We start from the raw sequence: 23,165 nt of genomic DNA, 5'->3' as shown, positions 1-23,165 counted from the left end.
ATACAAACAAACACTCTGATATGCTGGCTAACACATTTAGTAAAACATTTTACAATCAATATATAAATCTTATGTCACACTATAGACATACTGAGGAATTTCAGACAGACGATATAATCTGGAAGAGGAACGGTTCCCAACCGGAATATATTTGTAATTCCACACACAAACGCTTCTGGCCCGTTTAGGAAATGGGGCTGAAGCGTTTTACCTGTCAACCGCTTCCAAGTAGTCTTCAGTTTCCTCTCCCAGTTCCGATGCGCTTTCCCCTGCCGTTTTTCACCCATGTGGGCGATCTTCAGGTTTGTTTGTTTTTTAACGTTCACTTTAAAGCGAACATTAAAAAAAAAAAAAAAACGGAGATCGCCCGCACGGGTGAAAAACGGCAGGGAAAAAGCAGTGCAGTGTGAATTGGCAAACCGCTTCAGATCCAGCTCTTTACCGGAAGGGGAAAGCCATGTGTGAAATGGCAGCCCTATACCGGTTTACTCCACGACAGATCAAAAACGGCTTCAAAATGGGTTAAAAAACGCAATGTGAAATTCCGCCCATAATATTACAAATATATCCATCCTCATGAAATTACATTCTCATAATGTTACTATAAGCACCCGGATGTAAACACATTTTGTCAAAGTCTTTCTCAGGAGTATTCCTATTGTCCTTAAAGTTATCAGTGTTTATATTGGTTATATATTGATTGTAAAATGTTTTACTAAATTTGTTAGCTAGCATATCATAGTGTTTGTCTGTATTTTCCGCAACAGAAACTGTGACCCCAGGTTTAAATGGCCGACAGTCATTTCACGGCCAGTTTGCTCCCCCCCTTCCAAACAGGGGGCAGCAAAAGAGAGGGGTTAAATGGCTGAAAGGCTTTCCAGCCTAACAGTGGGGCTCGCGTGCAGTTCCGCTGTTAGGCAGAAATGCCTTCCAGCCATTAAAATGGTCAGTTTCGCTTGGAAGTGGAGGGAAGTGAAACTGACCAGTTTAGTGGCTTGCAGGCATTTCAGACTATCGGGCTAAAATGGCTGCAAGCCATTTCAGCGATCCTTTTCACTCCTCCCCTTGGAGGGGGGAGCGAAACTGGCCCTGAAATGGCTGCTAGCCATTTAAACCTGACAGCCTGGGAGTCTGGCTTGTCAGGTGTTACGTTTAAATGGCTGGCAGCCATTTCATCGGCTGGTTTCATTCCCCCAAAGTAGGGGGAGCAAAAAGGATTGCTGAAATGGCTTGCAGCCATTGTCCCTGGAGTATGATGGACCCAAATATATTCAGGTTTCCCGAATATTTCCCGAATACCAACATACCAAATACCTATATTTTGTCCAAAAAATATTTTATTATTTTTTCAATAACAATATTTCAAACAACAATAATAATAGAATCCACTATTACATGTAATAATCTTATAAAATATACCAAAACCTAACTACATAAGGAAGCATACTGATAATTCAAGAAAAATCCCTTATATAAGGAACATGAAAATTACAATATTACAATACCCAACTATGACGTATAAAAGTATAATACTGTGTGTGCTGTGAATGACTAACGTTTTCCAGGACTTGTTCCAGTTTTTCCAAAATGGAATGCCACCGTCCATAAAATGAGTCGGATTTGCAAGCAAAATCTTTACTATCAAGTCTATCTGAAATTTTGTCCATTAATAGGTGATTCCATAGACTAGAATACCAAGCCCGCACACAAAGTGGTTCTGTTCGTTTCCAGTTGGTGGCTATAGTCATTTTTGCGGCCGAAAACAAAAGGGTAAATAGTTCTTTATTATATTGTGGTATTGGGATTTCCTTCCAGTAATTTAAAAGTATAATTTCTGGAAGTAATGGAATTTCATATCCTGTTAACATCTTAATTTCTGATTTAAAATTTTTCCAAAACGTTTGTACTAGTGGGCATTCTCACCAGCAATGAAAATAGGATCCAAGACCACCACAATTTTTCCAGCAGAGGGGTGAAATCGATTTATTAATTTTATGTAATTTCAGAGGAGTTAAATACCAACGACTTAGAATTTTAAAATTTTGTTGCTGAACATTGACGGATTTTGTTGTTGCAGCATAGGATGACCATACTGAGTCCCAAAAGGTTTCAGACAAATTGAAATCTATAGACCAAGATATTGTATATGAAGGCAACGTATAAGGTTTTGGATCGATTAAAATTTTATATATTTTCGATATCATCCCACTGTTCATACCATGTGAAGATATTATCAATTTTTCAAATTCTGTAAGAGATCTTATACAGGCTTCTTTAATCCACGGTGTTGAAAAAATGTCATAACTGTAAATATTCGAACCAAGGTAAGGTGGCCTTTACTAGAGTATCCAGTTTAGATTTCTCCAATAATTTCCTATTATGAATTAAACGATATAATGTATCTAAGTGAGCGTCTTTCCATATTTGAAATGAATTAGGGTCTCGTGCAGGCTGAAACCAAGACTGACCCAAAAATGTAGAAACTATGGATATATCAGGTGCCAAAAAGGAACGTTTAAGTCTTCATGTTCTAAAAAGTGATTGGAGAAATGGATGTTTAATAATAGAATATTGATTTTTCAGTTGTCTTATTCCATATAACTATTCGGTATTGCGTCTCATCAAGGAAACTTTCTTCTATCTTAACCCACTCTGGTTGCGGCTTAGATTTTAAAATCCTAATAAGATTTGAAAGTAGTGTGGCGTCATAATACAATTTGATATCAGGAAGGGCCATATCTCCTATCCTGATTAGCCTACGTAAGGTAGTAAATTTGATTCTAGATTTATGATAGCTCCAAAAAAAATTATTTCAACTGGATTGCCAATGGTTAAATTGAACAGACGATATAGGTAGAGGAAGTGTACGGAAAAGGTATAAAAGCTTAGGAAAAACAAAGGTTTTAATAGAATGGATTCTCTCCAACCATGTCAAATTTTGATTGTGCCAATGTTCCAATTGTAATTTAGATTTCTCAATGGTGTCTGTATAATTAATTTTAAAAAGATGCGTCAAGTCTTTGGGGATCTTAATTCCCAAATCAGACCATGAATACTTCACCCATTGATATTGATAATGAGAGCGAATAAAGTGTTCAGATGACGGTGATAAACTGATTGGGTATAAAATCATTTTAGATTGATTGACATAAAGGCCTGGCACAGAGGCAAAGTCCGTTAACCAAATACCTATATTTTTCAAGCCTAATATACCCAATTTCCTGCACATCCCTAATACAGATGCTTCCCTATCTAAACCCAATTACAGCCTTAAATGCAAACCACTACTCACTGCCCCTGAAATGCATCTTGCTATTACCCACTATCAAGAGTAAATTCACTTCTTCATTGCCAATCATCTGCTTTCGTTTTATCCAATCAAGTCTCGCAGAAGAAGTTATTCCAAACAATAATTATTATAAAGTTCTGTTATATTTCTAAAGGGTAATTAAAGGTTAAGAAAAGACAATTATTGCAAGATGTAAATATGTGTTATAAATGTTGTACTGTTGTATATAAAGTTCAAAAATAAATACTTTTTTTAAAAAAAGTCAATCCTTGCTGTCCTCCCTGCTACACCCTGTCCCCCTCTTAGTTTAGGTATATTTTCCCTAAAAATTTGTTCCTTTCTCCCAGCAAGAGGAAAGCAGTCTGTGTTCCTCTCTTTCACTGCTACAAGATACCAGAATAATAAACTTGTGTTTTGAACTACTCAAGAACAGCATGATCTGCCATGATTATTTTGGAAAAGGATAAATGGGATAAATACAAGATCCTCTTTTCTCTTGGTTAATCCAGAATAACCAACAATCTTTACTTCAATACCCAGAATTACTGATGGAGCAGAATCACCATTCCACACATCAATATGCTTTTAAAGAACTAAAAAGCAATAAGCATATAACTCTCTAAACACATTTATAGAATATGGAAGGGTCCCTGACAGTTCAGTCCTTTTCAATGGGGCTTACTCCCAGAAGAGTTGAATTAACCTGCTCAGAATTGCCCTCTAAGCTTTAAAAGGGCTACTCTATTGAAGTTAATGTTTCAATTATGCATTCTTAGTCACACTGGTGACTCGGTGAATAAACACACTTGATTTACCCTCACAATATGTACTCCCAATGCAACTGCCAAAATAATTTTATCAATTGACAGTCCCAAAACTAAGAAGAGCTTTTACTTTGGCCAGACTGTTCTTCCCTGGCAGTTTTGGAGGGCAGATATTATAGAGTATCATAATCTAACAGGACATGCCGATGCTCATATGATACAACTGAAATCATCGAACATATGATTATGGAGTGTCCTATATTCAAAGAATTAACGGCTTTACTTTAGTCACCCCTTTACTTAAAGATATGGAACTGTGTGAGCCCAGATGTCATGGCTACTATTGGATACAAATATTCGTGTCACCCTCTCAGAGGCAAAATTCATAGGTGCAATAATCAAATATAAGAGAAATAATACTGAGTAAGGACTTTAAATAGTTTTTTGGTTCTAATTTCTGCTTAGGTGATATCCTTATGAGCAGTACTAGACAGACAGACAGACACCCTCACAATCCTTAAAATTTGTAAATCACTGGAATTTGGTATGATACACTGATTTTTTTAAAAAAAATATTAATCATATATTTAAAACAACCATTTTATTTGCATACCATTCTGCTTTTTCTTTTTCTTCCTCATCTAAGTAAGAGAATTCTCTCCAAGAATCAAAATTGTACCTGAAACAATACATAGTAATGTCAGAAAAGAGAAAATCAGTACAGGTGTATCAAAAATGCTGACTCTTTTAAGTATGCTTCTTTTTAATTGTCCAAATTCTTATTATGAGGATTCAATAAAGAATGATAGTTATGGTTGTCTGCTGTGTTTTCCTAGATGCATTTTACCAAGTTTAAGGAAACCCACGTGATACTAGCAAATACTACTTTCATTCTGGCGGTTATTTACATTGCAATCCTAAGCGGTGTGTGTGTAAGCACTCAGGGAGCCAACTGACCTTTGCATCAGCATCTATCCGAGATACGCCAGCATAAGCCACAGGAGGTGGTGGCAGCTACAAGCATGGATGGCTTCAAGAGGGAATTGGATAAACATATGGAGCAGAGGTCCATCAATGGCTATTAGCCATAAAGTATAGACAGGAACTCTCAGTCTGGGGCAAATGATGCATTGTATTCGTGGTGCTTGGGGGAGGGGCAATAGTGGGAGGGTTTCTAGTGTCCTGGCCCCACTGGTGGACCTCCTGATGGCACTTGGTATTTTTGGCCACTGTGTAACAGTGTTGGACTGTGTTGGCCTAATCCAACATTGGCTTCTCTTATGTTCTTACAAGTCCCTGCAGTTAAATCCCATTCAAAAGGTTGGGGTTCTGGCTGAGTCTGGCATGGCACTCATTCTCACTTTCCACGACTTTACGTATCTCTGCTTTACTTTCCTGCAGATGATGGATTCCCATCAGGGCCGGCTCCAGCTTATTTTGCACCCTAGGCGAGGATCCCTTCCCCCCCCCCCCCCGCTCAGTGTGCTGTTCCAGCCCTCCTTGTGAACTGGAGTGTAGCATCCAGCCAGCCCTTCCAAGTTCCACCTGTGATGCCATCTCACTTAGATGTATGCCATGTCAGGGATCCTCAGTCCTCTTCCCCGTGGCCCCAGGGAGGAAGCGAATGGAGTCTTCACACCTTGCCATGGTTTGCAGTTCAAAAATGTCTGTGTTGTGCCACAACAGTGTCTCTGTCTGTTTGGTTTTGACTACATGACAGAAGCTCCACACGCCTCCCTGCCCCACTCCCTCCCCAGCCCACCTGTCACTCCCTCTGAAGGTTTCCCAAGAACATGTCCAGGAGGGAGGGCCCTCAGGTGCCTTGGGTGGCTGTGAATGGTTGTGCAGGTCCCACTGGTCATAGTCATCTGCCAAACATAGCAGGGGCCCAGTGGCACCTCCAAAGCTGACTTAACGTCAGGTTCCCTCCCTCACCTTGGAGCTGTGTGAAGGGGTGGAGAGGCCAGAAGGTGGTCTCGGTGAATGAGCCAGCTTGGCGCGGTGGTTAGAGCGTGAGATTAGATCTAGGAGACCCAGATTCTGTTCCCCACTTGTACTATGGAACACAGGTGTGTGGCCTTGGGCCAGATGCACACTCTCAGCCTAACCAACCCTCATGGGGTTGTTGTGAGCATAAAACAGGAGAGGGGAATGATGTAAGCCACTTGGGGGAGAAAAGTGGGAAATTAACAGAGTGAATGGAATTCATAACTGTGTCTCTGCTCTAGGAAGGGGGGGCTTCTGTCACCCAGGGGGAGACATCTGTGAAGGAAACACTGAGGGGGCAGGGGATCACAGGAGTCCCCGGAGTAAATGGCTGGGGGGGGGAGCACCGTGGGTGGACTTGATGTTTTTGGAGGGGGTGGGGCTTTTGGGGGTATGCCCATTGGACATTAGGAATGCCAAATGACTTCCATGGTTTCCACTGCAATACATTGCTACTACATTACTACATGAGGAAGTAATGGTGAATGCAGAATGGATTTGGAATGACAGTCTCTAGGCACTGATTGCTCTAGGACTAGAATGACAGAGCCCAGAGTGAAATGACGGCCATTCCAGTCCCAAACCACCTCTGCCCCATTGAGAAGGGAACTGGGGGATCTGAGGGTGGTGCTGCATGACCCCACATGTGAGCCCACCCCAGTGTCCCCCTCTCCTACTCCACCACTGGCAGGGGTGGTGTGGGAGTGCACTTGGCAACGTGGCTGGGAAGCACACCCTCTGGTGAGCAACTGCACAGAGTGGAAATGACAGCTCCCCTTCTCCTGCCCTTCAGAGACCCCGTGCTCTGTGTGGACACTGAGGTAGCTGCGGATGCCTGTGGGGCGGGCAGCTCGAACCCCTTCCCCACTATCAGGTGCCTGGATCTGCTAATACGAGTTGGTCCCTTTAAGGGGGTGAAGGGGTGTGCTCCTGACAATGAGTGGAACTTTTGTGGCCTGCCCCTCTCTGTCCCTGCATGAGAGGGATGCTGGACTCCACCCCATTGCCACATGGCCCCTGACTGGTTCTGGTGGCCCTGTCCACCATACTGCCATCGCTTCCACACAACACCTCCAATGACGGCAGTGGCATGGTTGCTATATAGACACTATCCCAGTTACGATCAGAAAATACTGCAAACCCACCAACTTTGTCTGCTGGCTGCTGCGTAACTCATACCCACAGAGAATGGACTAGCGCTGCCATAGTTATGCAGCAACCTGCTGCTGTGGCGTAGGCACAGCACAGGGTTGTTCTGTTAATGACATATCTGCTTTTGGGAATAGCAGTGTGGAGCCAGACTCACTGCTCTGGTAAGATGAGTGCACAAAACACATGGAAAGAACCATACCAGACTTAGCAGTCAAAAAATGAAGTGGAAGCACACAGAGAGCACAACGTCTTCCAATGTTACTCTCCACGCATATCCTAAATACCCTCAGATGTTTATTTTAATTTATTCGTGTTACAAATTGATACCCCATCTTTCTGCTCTCATAAGGGCCACCAAGGCAGCTAACAAATTAAAAAATACATAATCACTTCTTTAAAACCATTAAAACCAACAGAAACACATTATTAAAACAATGGAAGCCAGAGCTAAAAGACATACAAAAACATAAAAGCAACAATTCAAGCATTGGGCTGGAAGGAGGGATCACTGAGGGGACACCAGTGGAAATGAGTCTCCACCTGCTGGTGGAAGATGCCAACAGACTAGTCTCCCTGATTTTTGAATTTACATGTAAATCTTAGGATGGTAAGAGATGAAGCCATGGGGCAGAAGCAACTAATATGCAATTCTATATAGAATCACTTTAGTCTAAGTCCACTGAAATTAATGGGCTTAGACTGCAGTAATCCTACACAGGGTTGCACTTTAAGAGTTTGATCATAGACATTTGCTAGGAAAAGTTGCAAGTCATCCACCTGAAGATATTATACTACCATCCCCCTACAGTGGCCTTCAACATTCTGAAACCCACTTATTTATAACAGCCTGTTTTAGGGATTTCAAGGGAAACAAGAGTTTTATAGATATCTAGAATGGACGGCGGAAGACAGAAAGGCCTGGCGTGATCTGGTACATGGGGTCGCAAAGAGTCGGACTCGACTGTGCGACTGAACAACAACAACAGAATGGAGATGTAGCCCTTCCCCCTGCCCTTCTCCCAATGAGGCCAAAAATCTTAGAGAAAGCAACATTTATTATTATTACGGAGACTTTTGCTGCCTTTTGAGAGTCCCACTCAAGGCAGCTTACAAGTAAAAACAACACCATAAAATCATTATGAATGATCAATATAAAAGCGAAACAAGCTACTAAAAACAAGTCAGGAACATAAAAACTATAAAAATATCGATAAAACTGACCTCAGATCACACTTCAAATGTACTAGAACTGTGTAATTTTCAGAGATTTCCCATATGATTTCCCCATACATTATTTTGTGGAAAAAGAGAGTTGACACACTTACCAAAATGAATAAAATGCATCTACCTCCTCAAATGATGAGTTTACATCTCCAAGCTTTGGCACGTTTTTTATGTTTGACCACCTGTGGCAATTAGGGGATAAACAGACAATATTAGTAAAGATGGTACAGGTTATTTAAGATAAGCATTTCTCAGAAAGAAATAGGTACTTGGACTATGCATTCAAGGTATGAAACAAGAAATATTTCAACCTGGAGTATGGATTTTCACACAGAGCCCAACAGCTTCACTGATTGCAGTGGGATTTCCAGCACCACACTTATCTTGTCATTTGATGCCCAATAAATAAACACTTAGAATAAGGAAGAACAGCAATGCAACTATTCCATCATGACTTGCGTCCATACTACTGGTGTGAGCTGATCAAGGATGAAGGGAGGGTGCAAGGAATAAATCCCATACCACAAAACTTTAGAAAAATAATAAACAGTCAAAAATGGCAGATGGAACAGGGCACTGGTGTAGAAGACTCTAAAATGGCATATTTCTGGGCTAAGACCAGACATTTTTGGCCTATAGCTTGTCCCCAGCCTGCCTAATTAGAGAATACACACTACCCTGAAGGCTAGATCTTGTGAAGACAGAGCAGAGTTCATTCTGCATTAAGAAAATATAATGATTTTTGAACCAAGAGAGACCTCTCTGTTTATCTACTGAACTAAGCTTCTAATGGTTCTGCCAGCATGCTCTGCTAGGACATTGCAATAACCATGTACATTTCTTTAGCTATCAAGGTATACAGCTCAAATATATCAGCCTCATCAGGTTGTGGACGCAGCTCTCAAGCAGCAAGATCTCACTCTGCTGTTCTTCACAGCTGTTAAACAGACAGTCAAGCGGCCCATACTGGCTGGGATAAGTGGCTCATTGTCAATCAGCTACCATGAGAGAAAAAGCCCCCAAAGAGCCTGTAATATAACTCACCTGGCATTTCTTTCAAAAACTGGTGAAAAAACTTCGAAGAAATTTTCTTTTGCTTCACTTTTAGAAGGAACTGTGTTATCAAAAGTAGGATCTACACTGTTAAAAGCTCGCCTTTTCACAGGATCTGACAAAATTTCGTAGGCTGAAAAATGAGATGACATGGCCACAAATTACTTGATGAGAGGAAACAATATTCTGTAATGATCGTATAATTATTTAATGATTTACTTTTGCAAATCTTCATGTTGCTACTGGCTTTTTAGTTATAGTGACAGAAGCAGCCTGTGCAAATACATAACAACTAAAGCGCTGCACAGATTTATAGTAAACAATTAATTTTTGGAATTAAAACGGCAATCAAATTTTGTTTTAACTGAAAGGCAAGGAATACTTTGACCATTCTTTGAGAAATTTGGAGGCCTAATTTGTTTTAATGCTAACAAGATCTGATCAAGAATAGGAAGACAGCCCTTTCAAAAAGATTGCTTTTGTAAATCTAGTTATTTGAGGAATTTGGAAGAGGACCTGTCTCGGTCACAGTATAGTAACTATATGTACATACAATCAAACATTGCAGGCCTCCAAGGAATCCCAATGAATGCACTTGACAATAAGTGCTGGACTGCTGGGTTAATAGCAGAAGCTAAGCATGGAGTATTGCTATAGCATGCTTAACATCTACCATTGGGGCTTCTAGTCAGGCAATTCAGACCTATTCTAAAATAACCATTACGTCAGCCAGAGGATGAGCTATTCCTCTTGATGCTCTCAAGGCTTCCCAGTTCTTGCAATTCTGCAGATTTCTGGAAATCAATGTAACACTTCAGGCTCAACAGTGACATCAAAGGGAAAGCAGACAAGTGGCACTAAACTGAGCTAGTGCAGCAGCAGCAAATCAGCAAGCAGGTCTCCATATCAATTAAGGCTCCAGAATAATAGCTCTCCACTATTCAGTTTGTCTGTTACTTGACACATTATGACTCCTGAATCAAGTGAGCACACAGAAGTCCTTGTGTTTTATATTTAAAGGGATAAGGAATACGATATGAAAGGGCAACTAGATCGCTGTCTCAGGAACGTATTAGATGTCCATTGAAATTAGCTTTCCATTTGCTGGAAGCAAACAAAAATTAGAAGCTCCATTTTTCTAACCTTTGAATTACTTATTACATGTTACAAAAGCAAGCAACGCAAATCTACTGGATTAATTTTACACATATTCCTACAGAAACATATTATAGAACAGTATCAAGTATATTCAGAACCTTGTTCACTTCAGTTCTTACCTTTTGTTATACAGGTAAAGTAGTCATTGTCTCCTTCACCTATCTGCTCTCCTGCTGCTTTTCGCTTGTCCGGATGGTGTTTCAACACCATGGCTTTGTCTATGGGTTTAAGTAAGTGGTAAGTTCAAAGATGTCACCACTCCCTGTATCCTGATCTACATACACCCTTATTACATCTTGTAGACAGCAAAAAGCAAAGAAATTAATAAAAGATGCAATTTAATTTTGATGGACAAGAACTTTCATATGTTGGTGTTCTAGCTGACCTATGAGATAGAGAGAAGTTAATACAATTGTTTCTTCCAATCTGTGCCAGTTAATACTCTAGGTATTTTCCCACAGTAAAGGTTAAACTGGTTTTTTTGTGTGTTGGTGTGATTGAGTCGCAATTTTCTATCAAACACACTTAGTGAAGTTCTCTATGCAACTTTGCATATACAAGTTATTGGTGATTTAGGCTGCACTCCTAATTATGTCTAAAAGAAAGCAAGCCCTCTTAAATTCACCAGAGTTCACTAAGGGGGTTTGCTGTTAAGTGAGACAAAAATTATGAAAACTCCTACTAAACACCACAATATTAATGTTGATGAAGCAGTTAAGAACATCATTTTTGGATGATATCACCAAAATGTATTGGAATGGGGGGGGGGGGTTGCACAAGGTACTGAGATTCCAGAAGATTACATATAAAAATTACATCTGGGTCATCAGAAACCAGGAGCATTTATTTATTGAAGGCAATTAACCTTGCCTTTTGGCATAAAGCCATCAGGGCGGCTTACAAAAAAGATAAAAATAAAACAACAAAACCATGCAACCTGAGTCCAACAACAGAATTAAGAACATAATAATAAAAAACAACAACAACCAGACAACTGAATCCAAGATGCAAATTCAAAACACAAGAGAAGAGGGTGGACTTTGCCTGGCACCTAAATATTAACAAAGATCATGCCAGATAAGCATGCTTAGGGAGAGGATTCTCAAATGTGGGTGCCAACACAAAAAATGCCCTCTCTCCAATTAATGTCCATTTTGTCTCCAAAGACAAGAATACATACAAGGCTCGCACAAAGAAGAAATCCATCCTTTACAGTGCAATCCCAAGCCAATCTATACAGAACTGCACTGACAGCTACCAAGGGCATTTTGGGTTTTGAAGGTTAAAAGCAGTACTTTGAACTGAGCCCAGAAACAAACTGTGAGCAGTAACCTTTTAACCCTGAATTTTTGGCTGTGAATACCAGTTAAGAATCGAATGACTGCATTAGCATTAGCTGAAGTTCAAACACTGACGCTTGACTGTTTTGATTCCTGATACTGAATTCTCTAGGTCGCATTTTTCCAAGGACAGACTCAGCTTAACACAATACCTGTGCTGCTGCAGCCAAAGTACCCTTCCCCCAATTCTTGGCATGCAGGGTCAGACTGGCTGAGGGTCTGTGGGGGAAGAGAAGATGCCTTCTCATGACACTGATTGCAAAGACTCTTATACCAGATCAGCACTTCAGATTTTTTTCGGAGGGGGTGTCTCACATACTTCTCCCAGCTTCCAAATGCCACTGCAGGAGCTATCAGAAGGTGTGGAGACAGCCGCTAGGCACCCCTCCATTAAACCTGGATCAAGCTCCATTCACAAAGAAGGCTCTTATATATCACCATATTTTTACTTTTATAATATTTTTACTAGTTTGAATTTTTATGTGAACAGTTTTGAGAACACTTTTGTTGAAAAGAAATATAAAGCAAGTCAAATGTTTTCTTTTTGAAATCGATATTTTTAAAAACCAGCACAGAACTGTCTACACAAGCTAAAGCATTTTCATCACCAAGAATCAATGCCAGGTACTTACGAGCTGCTTTAATTTGTTTCTGAGAAGCCTTGAATCGCATATGTCCCAGTCCAAGAACCAGATAGTGGTCCTGATTCTGAGAAAGACAAGTAAATATTAACGGCTGCTATCTAAATGAAATTAAATACATTTACAAAATAAAAACATCAACAAATAAGGAAGTCTTTCCAATTCTGGCAAAGCACAAAGTGTGCAGCAGGTTAAAGATCAACAGTCAACTGGGGAAAATGTTCCAAGGTATTACTGATGTAATTGCTAGCAGAATCACTGTAAATCAACTCAATAAAGTAGCTTGAAACACAGTATTATAATTTTTCAATCACCTATGTTAAGTAGCAACTGCCCATGAAAGCAGACAAATAGCAAAGTTATTTACTATTCCTCTCCTACCCATCAACCTTTCCCTATTACTGCTGTCTTTCTAGTCTTTAGACTAATGTGTATTAAGTGCTAAGTCGCTTCCAACTTGGTGGCCCTATGAATTAATGCCCTCCAAAATGCCGTTATTAACAGCCATTCTCAGGTCTTGCAAACTGAGGGTCACAGCTTCCTTGATGGAATCAATCCATCTCATGTTGGGTCTTCCTCTTTTCCTGCTGCCTTTGACTTTTCGTTGCATTATTGTCTTTTCCAGTGACTCTTGTCTTCTCATGATGTGACCAAATTATGACAGCCTCAATTAAATCACTTTAGCTTTTAGGGAGAGTTCAGGCTTGATTAGGTCTAGAACCCACTTATTTGTCTTTTTGGTGGTTCACGGTACCCATAAAACTCTCCTTCAACACCATATTTCAAAGGAACCTTGAATAAATTTTGTTGGTCTTAAAGGTGCCACTGGACTCAAACTCTACTACTTTCTTCTTGTCAGCCTTCTTCATTATCCAACTTTCACACCCATACATAGTAAAGGGGAATGCTATGGTATGAAAACTTGCTTTTGGTTGCCAGCAACACATCTTTACTGTTAAGGATCATTGCTAGCTCTTTCATGGCTGCCCTCCCCAGTTTCAATCTCCTTCTTGGGTGCAGTCTCTCTTTTGATTGATGATGGAGCCAAGGAATAGAAAATCTTGAACAATTTCTTCATTATCAACCTTAATTGTGTAATACTGGACCTTTTTAGAGCTTGACGTACAAGAGAGAAAAAACATATGCACAGCATAGGCTTTCATTTCCTTAAGTTCTGTTTTTTCCCCCCTTCGCTTGTCATGTTACAAACATGGGACATGACAACAAACTATCTGGGCACTTTGGTTATTTAAAGACTTTGCATTTGATCCAAAGACACCTGGGATGAGAAGTGATATCTCCAAATAAGTTGCTACGTGTCAGACCTGTTCGATGAGCAAATGTGTGTGTGTGGGGGGGGGGTGCCTGGTCAGTTCCAGCCTTTAGAAACCCTTGAGAGAGCCTGGGCAGTGATTTCTATGGGTAGGTGTGACATGGGTTAATGTGGAATTTTATGATTTTACCTATAACCTGTAAGTTAGGGGAAAGGAAAGTGTGTACATCAGCAATAAAAAAGTTCCATAACAGACAAATTCAGTACAAGATAGAAATTATGCCCTTTATTGGAACTTTAGAGCACAAAATGCACTGTTTGCCTAATTATGGGTTGTCCCTCATACTGTTGAGAGCTTTGGAGCTCCAGCAGTCTTACTTTTACTCTAGCAGATGCAGGTTAGTTTGGAATTATATGGCTAGCATTACAGTGACCAGAAAAACTGCATGTTATAAGCACAACCCTATTAGAAAAGACAAACCATAACACCAAATGCTACTGGGTAATCCACTCAAGGAGAGGGGGACTTAATTTCCCAAAGAGGGAAAAGTGGCTACTTCAAAAAATCTTTCATATCAAATCAACCCAACAACACCTTTCACAATATTGTATAAAATCTGCTTTTGAATTCATAAGCCCAAAACATTTTGCACTTTACACATCTCATCTCTCTTTGGGAAAAAAGTCTATGAATAAACAATGCACAGAATGAAAAATAATTATTTTATTTTGCAATCTTGAAGAGAGTCACTGCTAATCATAGGCAACTGTCATGAAAACCATAAGCAAACAAAATTGCCACATGTACCTTCCAGTCCTTTGGATCAAGTGTTTTCAACATAGGAAATTCTTCCAGCTGTAGTTCTTCATCTCCCGACTCTTCAGAGAGCTCTTTCTCATCTTCCAGCTCCTGGAAAGAGGCAGAAACATGCATGTTTCTCCTCTTAACAAATGCTTCAAACCATCGCCCCACAGGCTCAACTTGGCAGAGCACAGAAGCTGTGAAAGAAAGCACAAGACCAACTTATCAAGTGTCTCCCCTCATACAGAATTTTTCCTGCTACCTCAGAACTCCTGGGAAGTGGTCACTTCTCTGTGTCCTGGCTTTTGTAGGGTTGTGAGGACAGAGGGCCAGACCAGCTCTTCGAAGGGTAGTTGGCCACTTTCTCAGTATTTCAGAGGTCACCTGACTCTTGAGGATGGCACTTTGTACTGGCTGAATTTGACAAGATTTGTTTTTTCCTTAATCATTGACATTATTTTTATGTTTTTATACTCATGTTTGAGAACAGCTGTAATGATTTTAAAATTGTTTTTATTTATATTTTATTTATAATTTTAATTATGCTACATTTTGCTTTCTAAAATAAATAAAATATTCATTTCATTACTTAAGTTTATTTTTGCCAGTGATCAAGTAATAGCTATATATTTCACTGATATGTTGGTTTAACATTTCCAGGATCTTCACTTTCTATTGCTAACAACTTTAAAAATAAACAGGTTTACAAGACCTTCCAATTTGCTCAACATTGGGACAACAAATTAAAACCTGTGATGGTTGTAATACATTTCAGGAATCAGATATAACAGGATATTTGGTGCTACATGACCTATTTGCTAAGAAAATAACTCGTATAGGGAACCCCTTTCTCCACTACCTGAAATCCTGACTCATGTAGATTTTGCACAGCAAGTTTGGTGTAGTGGTCAAGTGCTGGACTCAAGAGACCCAGGTTCAAATCTCCATAGTGCCACATGGCTTGCTGGGTGACACTAGGCCAGTCACTCTTTCTCAGCCTAACCTACCTGACAGAGATACTGTTGAAGTACAATGGAGATGGGGAGACTGTACCACCTTACATGTATCTATTTAGGACACTTTTATGCCTGAGGTGGCTTGCAAAGTAAAGTATCAAAAAGTTGGAAATTGGGGGGGGGGGGGGGGGGAACCCAACCTGAAAATAAAAATGTGGATAGTTGAGAAGCTAAAGATGAATACCATATTTCAGACTAAAATCACACTATAAAGATAGTGTAAAAAATCAGCCCCTTAATTAAGAGCCTTGAAAACAAGATATTTTGGCCTGACACTTAAAAGAGAACAACATAGGTGCCAGGCAAACCTCAAGGAGATGAGCAAAAGTACTGATTTATTTAGCTCAAACTGAAGGCTCCACTAACGCAACATGAAACAAGTGTTAGGTGACTTAAGTTATGGTACCAAACATACTAGCCAATACAAAAAAGCTTCCTTCATATAATAAGTACAGAGTTTAGTCACTTAACCCATACAAGTATTTTCAAAATGAATACAACTGCATAAACCCTATATCCACAAAATATGTAGACATATTCCTAGACTGGAGCATTAATTTAATAATTATTCTGAGCATATATATATATATATGTCACCAGGATTTACATCCTGAAACCAACACCACTTTTTACAAGGCCAGTTTTATGTGATTTTCACATGAAAAAGTGGGCCTGGTAAAAGGGAAGTATGGTTGGCACTAAATACATGGTATTTAGATTCTAAAGTTTTTCCACTTGTGCAAGAAGAAGGAATGGCAATCTTTTTTGATGGTTGTAGCCCCACCCACCATCTCACAATTCCCAGTGTAGCCTAGGGAAGTGGTGTCAAAAGGGCCTCTGCTTATTCTTACATCTGTAGAAAAGCTGATAGGAGTCCAATCCATGATTAACAGTAGCACATCATTAGTAACCAAGATGGCTAACCAAAATCCTCATTGAAAAGTCACTTTGCTCTTGAAAAGTCACATTACATCTTTGGCAACTGTGAATTCTATACTCTTCTGTGCCATCATAATTGTCAGGAGCAAAAGTTTTAAAGGTCCTGGTCAAACTGGCCATAAAATGCGGGGGGAGGGGGGAAGCGTGGCAGTTTGCCCCGGAGCAAAATAACGCGCGGCCGCCCGATCACACGTCCCGTCGAGGTCCCATGGGTAGGGGCGAGGTGGCGATCACATGACGCAGCGTGATCTCACCAACGGCATGCGTGATTCTGCGGAGCAACAGAACTTTTGCTTTTCTCTTCGTGCGCATGCGCCGTTGGGTGCTTGTGCGCATCCTGTGGAGACTTGGGAAAAAAAACCTGTTTGTGACGGGACATGGGTGGGTGCCGGATGCCACGGACTACCACCGGAAACGCGATCAGATGCTAGCCCTTGCCCCGCGGTTTCCGGAAACTAGTACCTCAGAGGTACTAGTTTTTAACTCCACATCTTCAGCTCCATGGGAGCTCTACGCTTCCCAGATGTTGCAGTGTGATCGTGCCCGGAAAATCCACCTATCATCCGTCTCAGTAGTGTGGCTAATGCTCCGTGTGACCGCAGCCGTAGATGAGTTTCCTAATAACCTATGAGAAAGTTTACACAGAAGCAGAATTTTGTGGTGGAAGGCTTTAATTGGAGAAAATGGGAAAACTGAAGCATTCCATTGCTTTGCAGTTACCAAAGAACAGTGGGATCAGGGGCATTTTTCAGCTATCAGGAAATTGTCTTTTCCTTTACATGCACCTGTTCTGTCAACAGGAACGTTATGCTTCATTAAGGGTTTAACTTTACTGAAATAACTATTTCCACAAATATCAAAGAAGCCTCACCGTGGAAAAGAGAAGCTAATTATTCCAGGAAAACAGATGATTCTACCGACCCAGGTTATAAAATTAAACCCTCCCCCCCAAAAAAAGAGGTGCCCACCTCTATGAAAAAAGTATTTGTAAAATAAAGATGGGTAGGTGGGAGAGTTTGTTCTGGTCTCAACCGAAAGCCTCTCCCTTATCCCCAGCGTAGCCTCCCTTCCCGTCCCAGCACTATCTCTGGCTACTACTCTTTTTTCCTTCTGGCCAGTCTTGACAGCTGCAAAAAAGAAGTTCAATAGGACCAACTCTTCTTAGCCGTGCCGGACGGATCGCTGCTACACGCGAGACGCCCGAGCTGCTAAACCCGCGCCCCCCCCCCCCCGGACAGGGAGCCTAGTCGGACAAGGCCAGCCGAGGGTCAGGCAACACTCCTCCTTCCCGGAGCAGAAGCACTTCCACCCCCCGAAGAGGAGCCGGGAATGAACCTGCACGAAGACCAGCCATCCCCGATCTCGGGGAGCCCGAGGCTTCCGCTGCCGGGCAGCGCAAGGAGAAAGAGAGAGAGAGAGAGAAGGGCCGCCCTGGGCCGGGGAGGAAAGGACAGACGAGCCGCGGCCTACCCGTGGACAGGGGCCGGGTGACAGCCGTGGCCTGTCCCTCAGGAGCCCCACGCAGCATCATGGCGCCCTCTGAGGAGCCCCCTGCGCGCCACAGCCCGGCGGCTTTCCTCTCGGCCCCGGTCGCTGGTTACTAAAAGCCGGCGTGTGCAGGAACCCAGCAACCGCTTCCGGGGCACGGGCTGGGTCACTCGCCCCCCCTCTTCCGTTTTACCTCAGAAGCCTATCTGAACGTAATAGAATGTAGAACTCCCGTGGGATCTTAAAGACCAGCGATTGTGCCTGCGGGAGCTCTTCGTGGCGTCTGAGGAAGCAAGCTCAGACGCCCGAAAACTCACGTTGGAATCAGTTTTTACGGTTAACCACGTTAGTCTGTTGTTTACAAATAAAAAAATGTCCTTAAGGAGATTTATTTCAGTATGAGCTTCCTTGAGCCAAAGCTCACTTTCTCAGATACGTCTGAAAATAAAACCGAGATTCCTTCTTATGGGGCAGGTTATGGGGGGATCATGGGGTGCTATTAAGGCAGCGGGTTAATTCCATCATGAGGCCTTCAAGTGTCGCCTCACTATGCCACCAGTCTTATGTTTTATAATTATTTTGCCACCATAGACGAACCCCTCTAGAAGTGCCTGAAAACAAACAGCTGCTCTAATCCTCCAAAGAAAATACAGACAGAAGGCGGAGAGGCGGAATTTGCCCCTACGAGACCAAGGCCACCACCCCGGGGCTCAGGGCGGCGGGGAACTCGTGCCCAACCCCCCCCCTGCGGCCATTGCAGCTGCTGGCACGCTAGCGAGGGGGCCATAACTTTCTGGGGCTGGGGGAGCCAGAATGACCTCTCGCATGTGATGGCCACGGCATCACGCAAAAGGTGGCCCCTAGGAGTCCAAGGCCACCACCCTGGGGATCAGGGAGGTGGGGGAACGTTTCCCACCCTGTCGCAATTGCAGCTGTTGGCTACAGCGCGGCGGCCATTACTTTTTAAAGAGCCCCTAAGGTGAGCTGAGGAGCTGTGGTGGCTGAAGTGGTTAAGACGCTGAACTGCAGGCTGTGGAAGGTCAGTAGTTCAGCAGTTCGAGATCAGAGTTGCCGCATGACGGAGTGAGCTCCCATCTCTAGTTCCAGCTCCTGCCAACCTAGCAGTTCGAAAGCAAGAAATTGCAAGTAGATAAATAGGTACCACTTTGGTGGGAAGGTAACAACGTTATGTGCGCCTTGGTGTTTAGTCATGCTGGCCACATGACCACAGAAACATCTTCGGACAGCGCTGGCTCTTTGGCTTTGAAACGGAGATGAGCACTGCAACCCTAGAGTCGGACCCGAGTGGCTTTCAAGCAAGGGAAACCTTTACCTAAGGAATGCTGGAGGAGCCAGAATGACCTCTTGCATGTGATGGCCGACCGGCAATGCCGCTTGGCCATCAGATGCGAGAGGTGGAATTTGCCCCTACGAGTCCAAGGCCACCACCCCGGGGCTCAGAGAGGCGGGGAACATCCCCCGCGCGGCCATTGCAGCTGCTGGCGCCAGTGCGGCGGCCATAACTTTTAAAAGAGCCCCTAAGGAGGGCTGGGGGAGCCAGAATATCCTCTTGCGTGTGATGGCAGAGCGGCAACGCCCACACGCCAGAGATGGAATTTGCCCCTACGAGTCCAAGGCCACCAACCCCGGGCTCAGGGAGGTGGGGGAAGGTTTCGCGTACTCCCCCCTGCGGCCATTGCAGCTGCTGGTGCCAGCGGCGGCAGCCATAACTTTTAAAAGAGCCCCTAAGGAGAGCTGGGGGAGCAAGAATGACCTCTATCTTCTCTGGGCAAGCCTCCTCTCCATTATTCTCTATGGACACTCATGTATTCCCTATGGGCAATCAATCGCTGTCCTTAGTTTTAGTATGTCCCGGATAATGGTTGTTATTACAGACTGGAACCATGCCATTCTTTGAGAACAGGCACAAAAGAGGTTTTCTCTTTCCCCCCTCCCCGTCCCCGTCCCTCCTTCCTTTTGCCAAATTTATCATAATTCTTTAATTCCTCTGTTTTGTCACAATTCAGAAGTTGGGCGTCCACGGTCGGGGAGACAGAAATAAAATCTTGATGCCGAAAGTTCTATGGAGCATTCTTTTCTATCTCTATGGGCCACGATTGGCTTTCAATTTAAAACCGCAAATCAATACAGCCTTTTAAGAGAGGGGGGGGGGCTATGGAAACATCACTGCGTTGTTCCGTCACCTATTTCCTTCCCTCTTCCCCGAGCCGGGAAGTTGGTGCCTACTGTTGACGTAATTTCCTTTCCTGGCGCGGAAGAAAGTGTTCGTTAGTGCTGTGTAATACTGAAGTTGCGCATGTGTAGTGACTGGTTGTCTGGGAAGGTTCCTAGCTCGGAGCTTCTGGAAGGGGTGCTATAATGCCGGATTACCTGGGCGCCGATCAGCGCAAAACCAAAGAAGAGGAGAAGGAGGATAAGCCCATCCGCGGTGAGAGCGTACAATAGCCCCACTTTAAAATCGGCTACCCTCTGAAGGAAACGATGCCAGTCCGCAGGTCCCCTTTTGGGCGCTGTTTGGGTTCCACTGGTCATGCGTTGTTCTCAGGCCTGAGATTCGTTCCACCCACCCCAGAATGACAATCTGCAGTGTGTATTTTCTCCAAAGTAAACCCTGTTGCGTTCGGTGGGCCGCTCCAAACTCAGGATTATAGCTGTAAAGGAGCTTCCTTTTCCTAGTACACTGATTTGTTTTGGACATAGACTTTTAATGCTCACTGTATAGCTCTTTAGAGTGTTTGATGTGCTGCGCAAAGTGGAATTTGCTTGCTAGTAAATATTTTTAGGTTTGCCATTTTAGCATACTGTTTTAGTATTTTTAATGCTTAACAAAGTATGTGAGACAGGACTCGTTCAGGAGAGAATGTTCATAAAGGTCATATACTGTACCAGAATGCTTCAGGCAGATGTTTTATAAAGGAAAAGGGACTGTGGCCTGCATGGCTGTGAACAGGATGTATATATCTGTTTGCAGTACACCTGTTGTCACTGCATTGTTTTCTGATGGTACGATACCAATTTTCAGCATTATAACACCATTGTCTGCATTGTATTTGTATAGTATAGTGTGTTTAATAGTCTGCTGGGTTCAGATTTCTGTAACCCTAGTCCTAGTGCATTACTTATTAGTTATCTCCTTATACCGAGTAGTAAACTTTTGAGTCTCAGTGATAAATGTGGACAATAAATTTAAGTAAATCAAATACTGCATCTTATTTATACAGGATTGGCTTTTTGGTCAAACTGATAAAATTGTTGATGGGATTCTTCGCCAGGGTGGGGCTTTAATTTTAACGTAAAAGCAAAAGATACTTTCTTTACCTTTTAAGGTAATGTGGGTTTGTATCTCTTTCTTGCAGCTTTGGATGAAGGTGACATTGCCCTGTTGAAAACCTATGTAAGTACTTTAGACAATTAAACTCAAGAAGTGTTTACCCTGAAGAGTTTGGCAAACATCTTGCCCAAACATCTTGCCCGATGCGACTTGGCTTAAAGCAGTGCCTAAGTTTTGTAGCAGTAGCTGACAGCTTTTAACGTTAGTAAAGATTTCAATTAGCAAAAAGCCATTCTCAAAATCTATCTTGTAAGATGCAAATGGAAGGCTTGAAACTTACACTTTCCAGGAGTGGGTCCAAAAGACGAAACTATGTCTTCACATACAATTTAGGGCAAGCGGCCTATGCTGTAATTGGAAATGCTGCAGAAATAAAGAGCTGTGAAGAGACTCAAGCCCCATAAACAACAACTCCTAAAAGTATTGTCCACATATGCACAAGCTGGTACTGATACTTACCAACTCATGAGGTTCATAAGCTCTGAAATGATAGTATATATCACTCTACTAAACCAAGGGAAGGTCTGAACAAGGCTGTAGCTTGTGTGTGTTATGTGCTATCAAGTCACTTCCAACTTATGGCAACTCTATGAATGAATTACCACCAAAATGTCCTATCATTAATAGCCTTGCTCAGGTCTTTTAGACTGAAGATCGTGGCTTCCTTTATTTAATCAATCCACCACATATTGGGTCTTCCTCTTTTCCTGCTGCCCTCAACTTTTCCTAGCATTATTGTCTTTTCCAGTGACTCATGTATTCTCATAACAGGGCTAAGAAAGTAGCTCTGCCTGAGATCTTGAAGAACTGCTGCCAGTGGAATTAGGAAGTGACTGTGCAGGACTCTGCAGCCAATGGCTATAGATCCAGATGTGGCTTGGCATGAAAGCACTTATGGCTTTTCAAAAAAGAAACTGAATTGGATGGGCAGGTGGGATGCTGGAATATCCAATTTGTGAAAGAGTGGTGGACTAAGTCTTTTCTGGGACCAGAAGGTTTTTCAGAAAGGGAAGTGAGAGCAATAAAAAGTTGTTGGTAATCCAATTGCGAACTATATGTAGGTTTATGCAAGGGGACTAAAACAATCACGCGGGAGTTCTCCTGTGTATATTTACTTATTACGACACCTCGTGTGTGCTCCTTCCTGATAAAGGACTCATAACAACCAGTGTTTGGATTGCTGATTTATTAATCACTATCTCCATTATCAGTAACTTTAAGTTGTATATGTTCAGTTTTGCAAATAGGCTTTTTTACACTGGCTCTTTGTTGATCTGAATTTTGACAGTTGACTCTTTAATTATAAAAAGGTAGTTTGGTTATAACTTGGATGACCTATTTGCTCACATATTTTTCTTTATTTCCTGAACCTTGTCCCTTTAACTTTTTAAAAAAAATGACCAGGGCCAGAGCACTTACTCAAGGCAGATCAAGCAAGTAGAAGATGACATTCAGCAACTACTTAAGAAGATCAATGAGCTCACCGGTATGTATTTTGCAGGTGTCTGTTGGAAGCATATTTCTCTTTCACGTCCATCTTAACTGTTCAAATTGTTACGTCTCTTGAGGAATACAACTCACAATTCTTACACAAAAATGCCTCTCCCTCTTCCATAGAATTGGGTATTGGCCATTCCCAGAAAAAGCTTTGCAGCAAAGAGGGAGTTTGCAGAAGTTGGCCCGGGGGG

The 23,165-nt window shown here is 42.2% G+C and overlaps 2 protein-coding genes across 5 annotated transcripts in view; one reads left to right on the top strand and one right to left on the bottom strand.

Annotated features, from left to right (window-relative positions):
- The window catches only part of DNAJC2 (DnaJ heat shock protein family (Hsp40) member C2), a 31,504-nt gene extending 13,276 nt beyond the window's left edge, over positions 1–18,228 (bottom strand). For 3 of the 4 annotated variants that reach the window (XM_015415085.1, XM_015415084.1, XM_015415086.1), the window contains exons 1-7: positions 18,108–18,228; positions 14,689–14,879; positions 12,599–12,674; positions 10,746–10,844; positions 9,460–9,601; positions 8,517–8,597; positions 4,667–4,732 (exon numbers count right to left, since the gene is read on the bottom strand). In XM_015415085.1, the coding sequence (XP_015270571.1) occupies positions 4,667–4,732; positions 8,517–8,597; positions 9,460–9,601; positions 10,746–10,844; positions 12,599–12,674; positions 14,689–14,879; positions 18,108–18,168 (716 nt within the window). In that variant the 5' untranslated portion in view covers positions 18,169–18,228. The remainder of the gene's footprint in view (positions 1–4,666; positions 4,733–8,516; positions 8,598–9,459; positions 9,602–10,745; positions 10,845–12,598; positions 12,675–14,688; positions 14,880–18,107) is intronic. The other variant, XM_015415087.1, reaches the window with a different exon arrangement.
- A 2,189-nt stretch (positions 18,229–20,417) lies between these two features.
- The window catches only part of PSMC2 (proteasome 26S subunit, ATPase 2), a 10,225-nt gene continuing 7,477 nt past the window's right edge, over positions 20,418–23,165 (top strand). The window contains exons 1-3 of the mRNA XM_015415059.1: positions 20,418–20,574; positions 21,503–21,540; positions 22,882–22,963. Coding sequence (XP_015270545.1) covers positions 20,505–20,574; positions 21,503–21,540; positions 22,882–22,963 — 190 coding nt within the window. The 5' untranslated portion in view covers positions 20,418–20,504. The remainder of the gene's footprint in view (positions 20,575–21,502; positions 21,541–22,881; positions 22,964–23,165) is intronic.

Source organism: Gekko japonicus, unplaced genomic scaffold (assembly GCF_001447785.1).
Source record: "Gekko japonicus isolate JY-2015 unplaced genomic scaffold, Gekko_japonicus_V1.1 scaffold5, whole genome shotgun sequence".
Classification (NCBI taxonomy): Eukaryota; Metazoa; Chordata; class Lepidosauria; order Squamata; family Gekkonidae; genus Gekko; species Gekko japonicus.
This window is presented reverse-complemented; position numbering and strand designations above follow the sequence as displayed.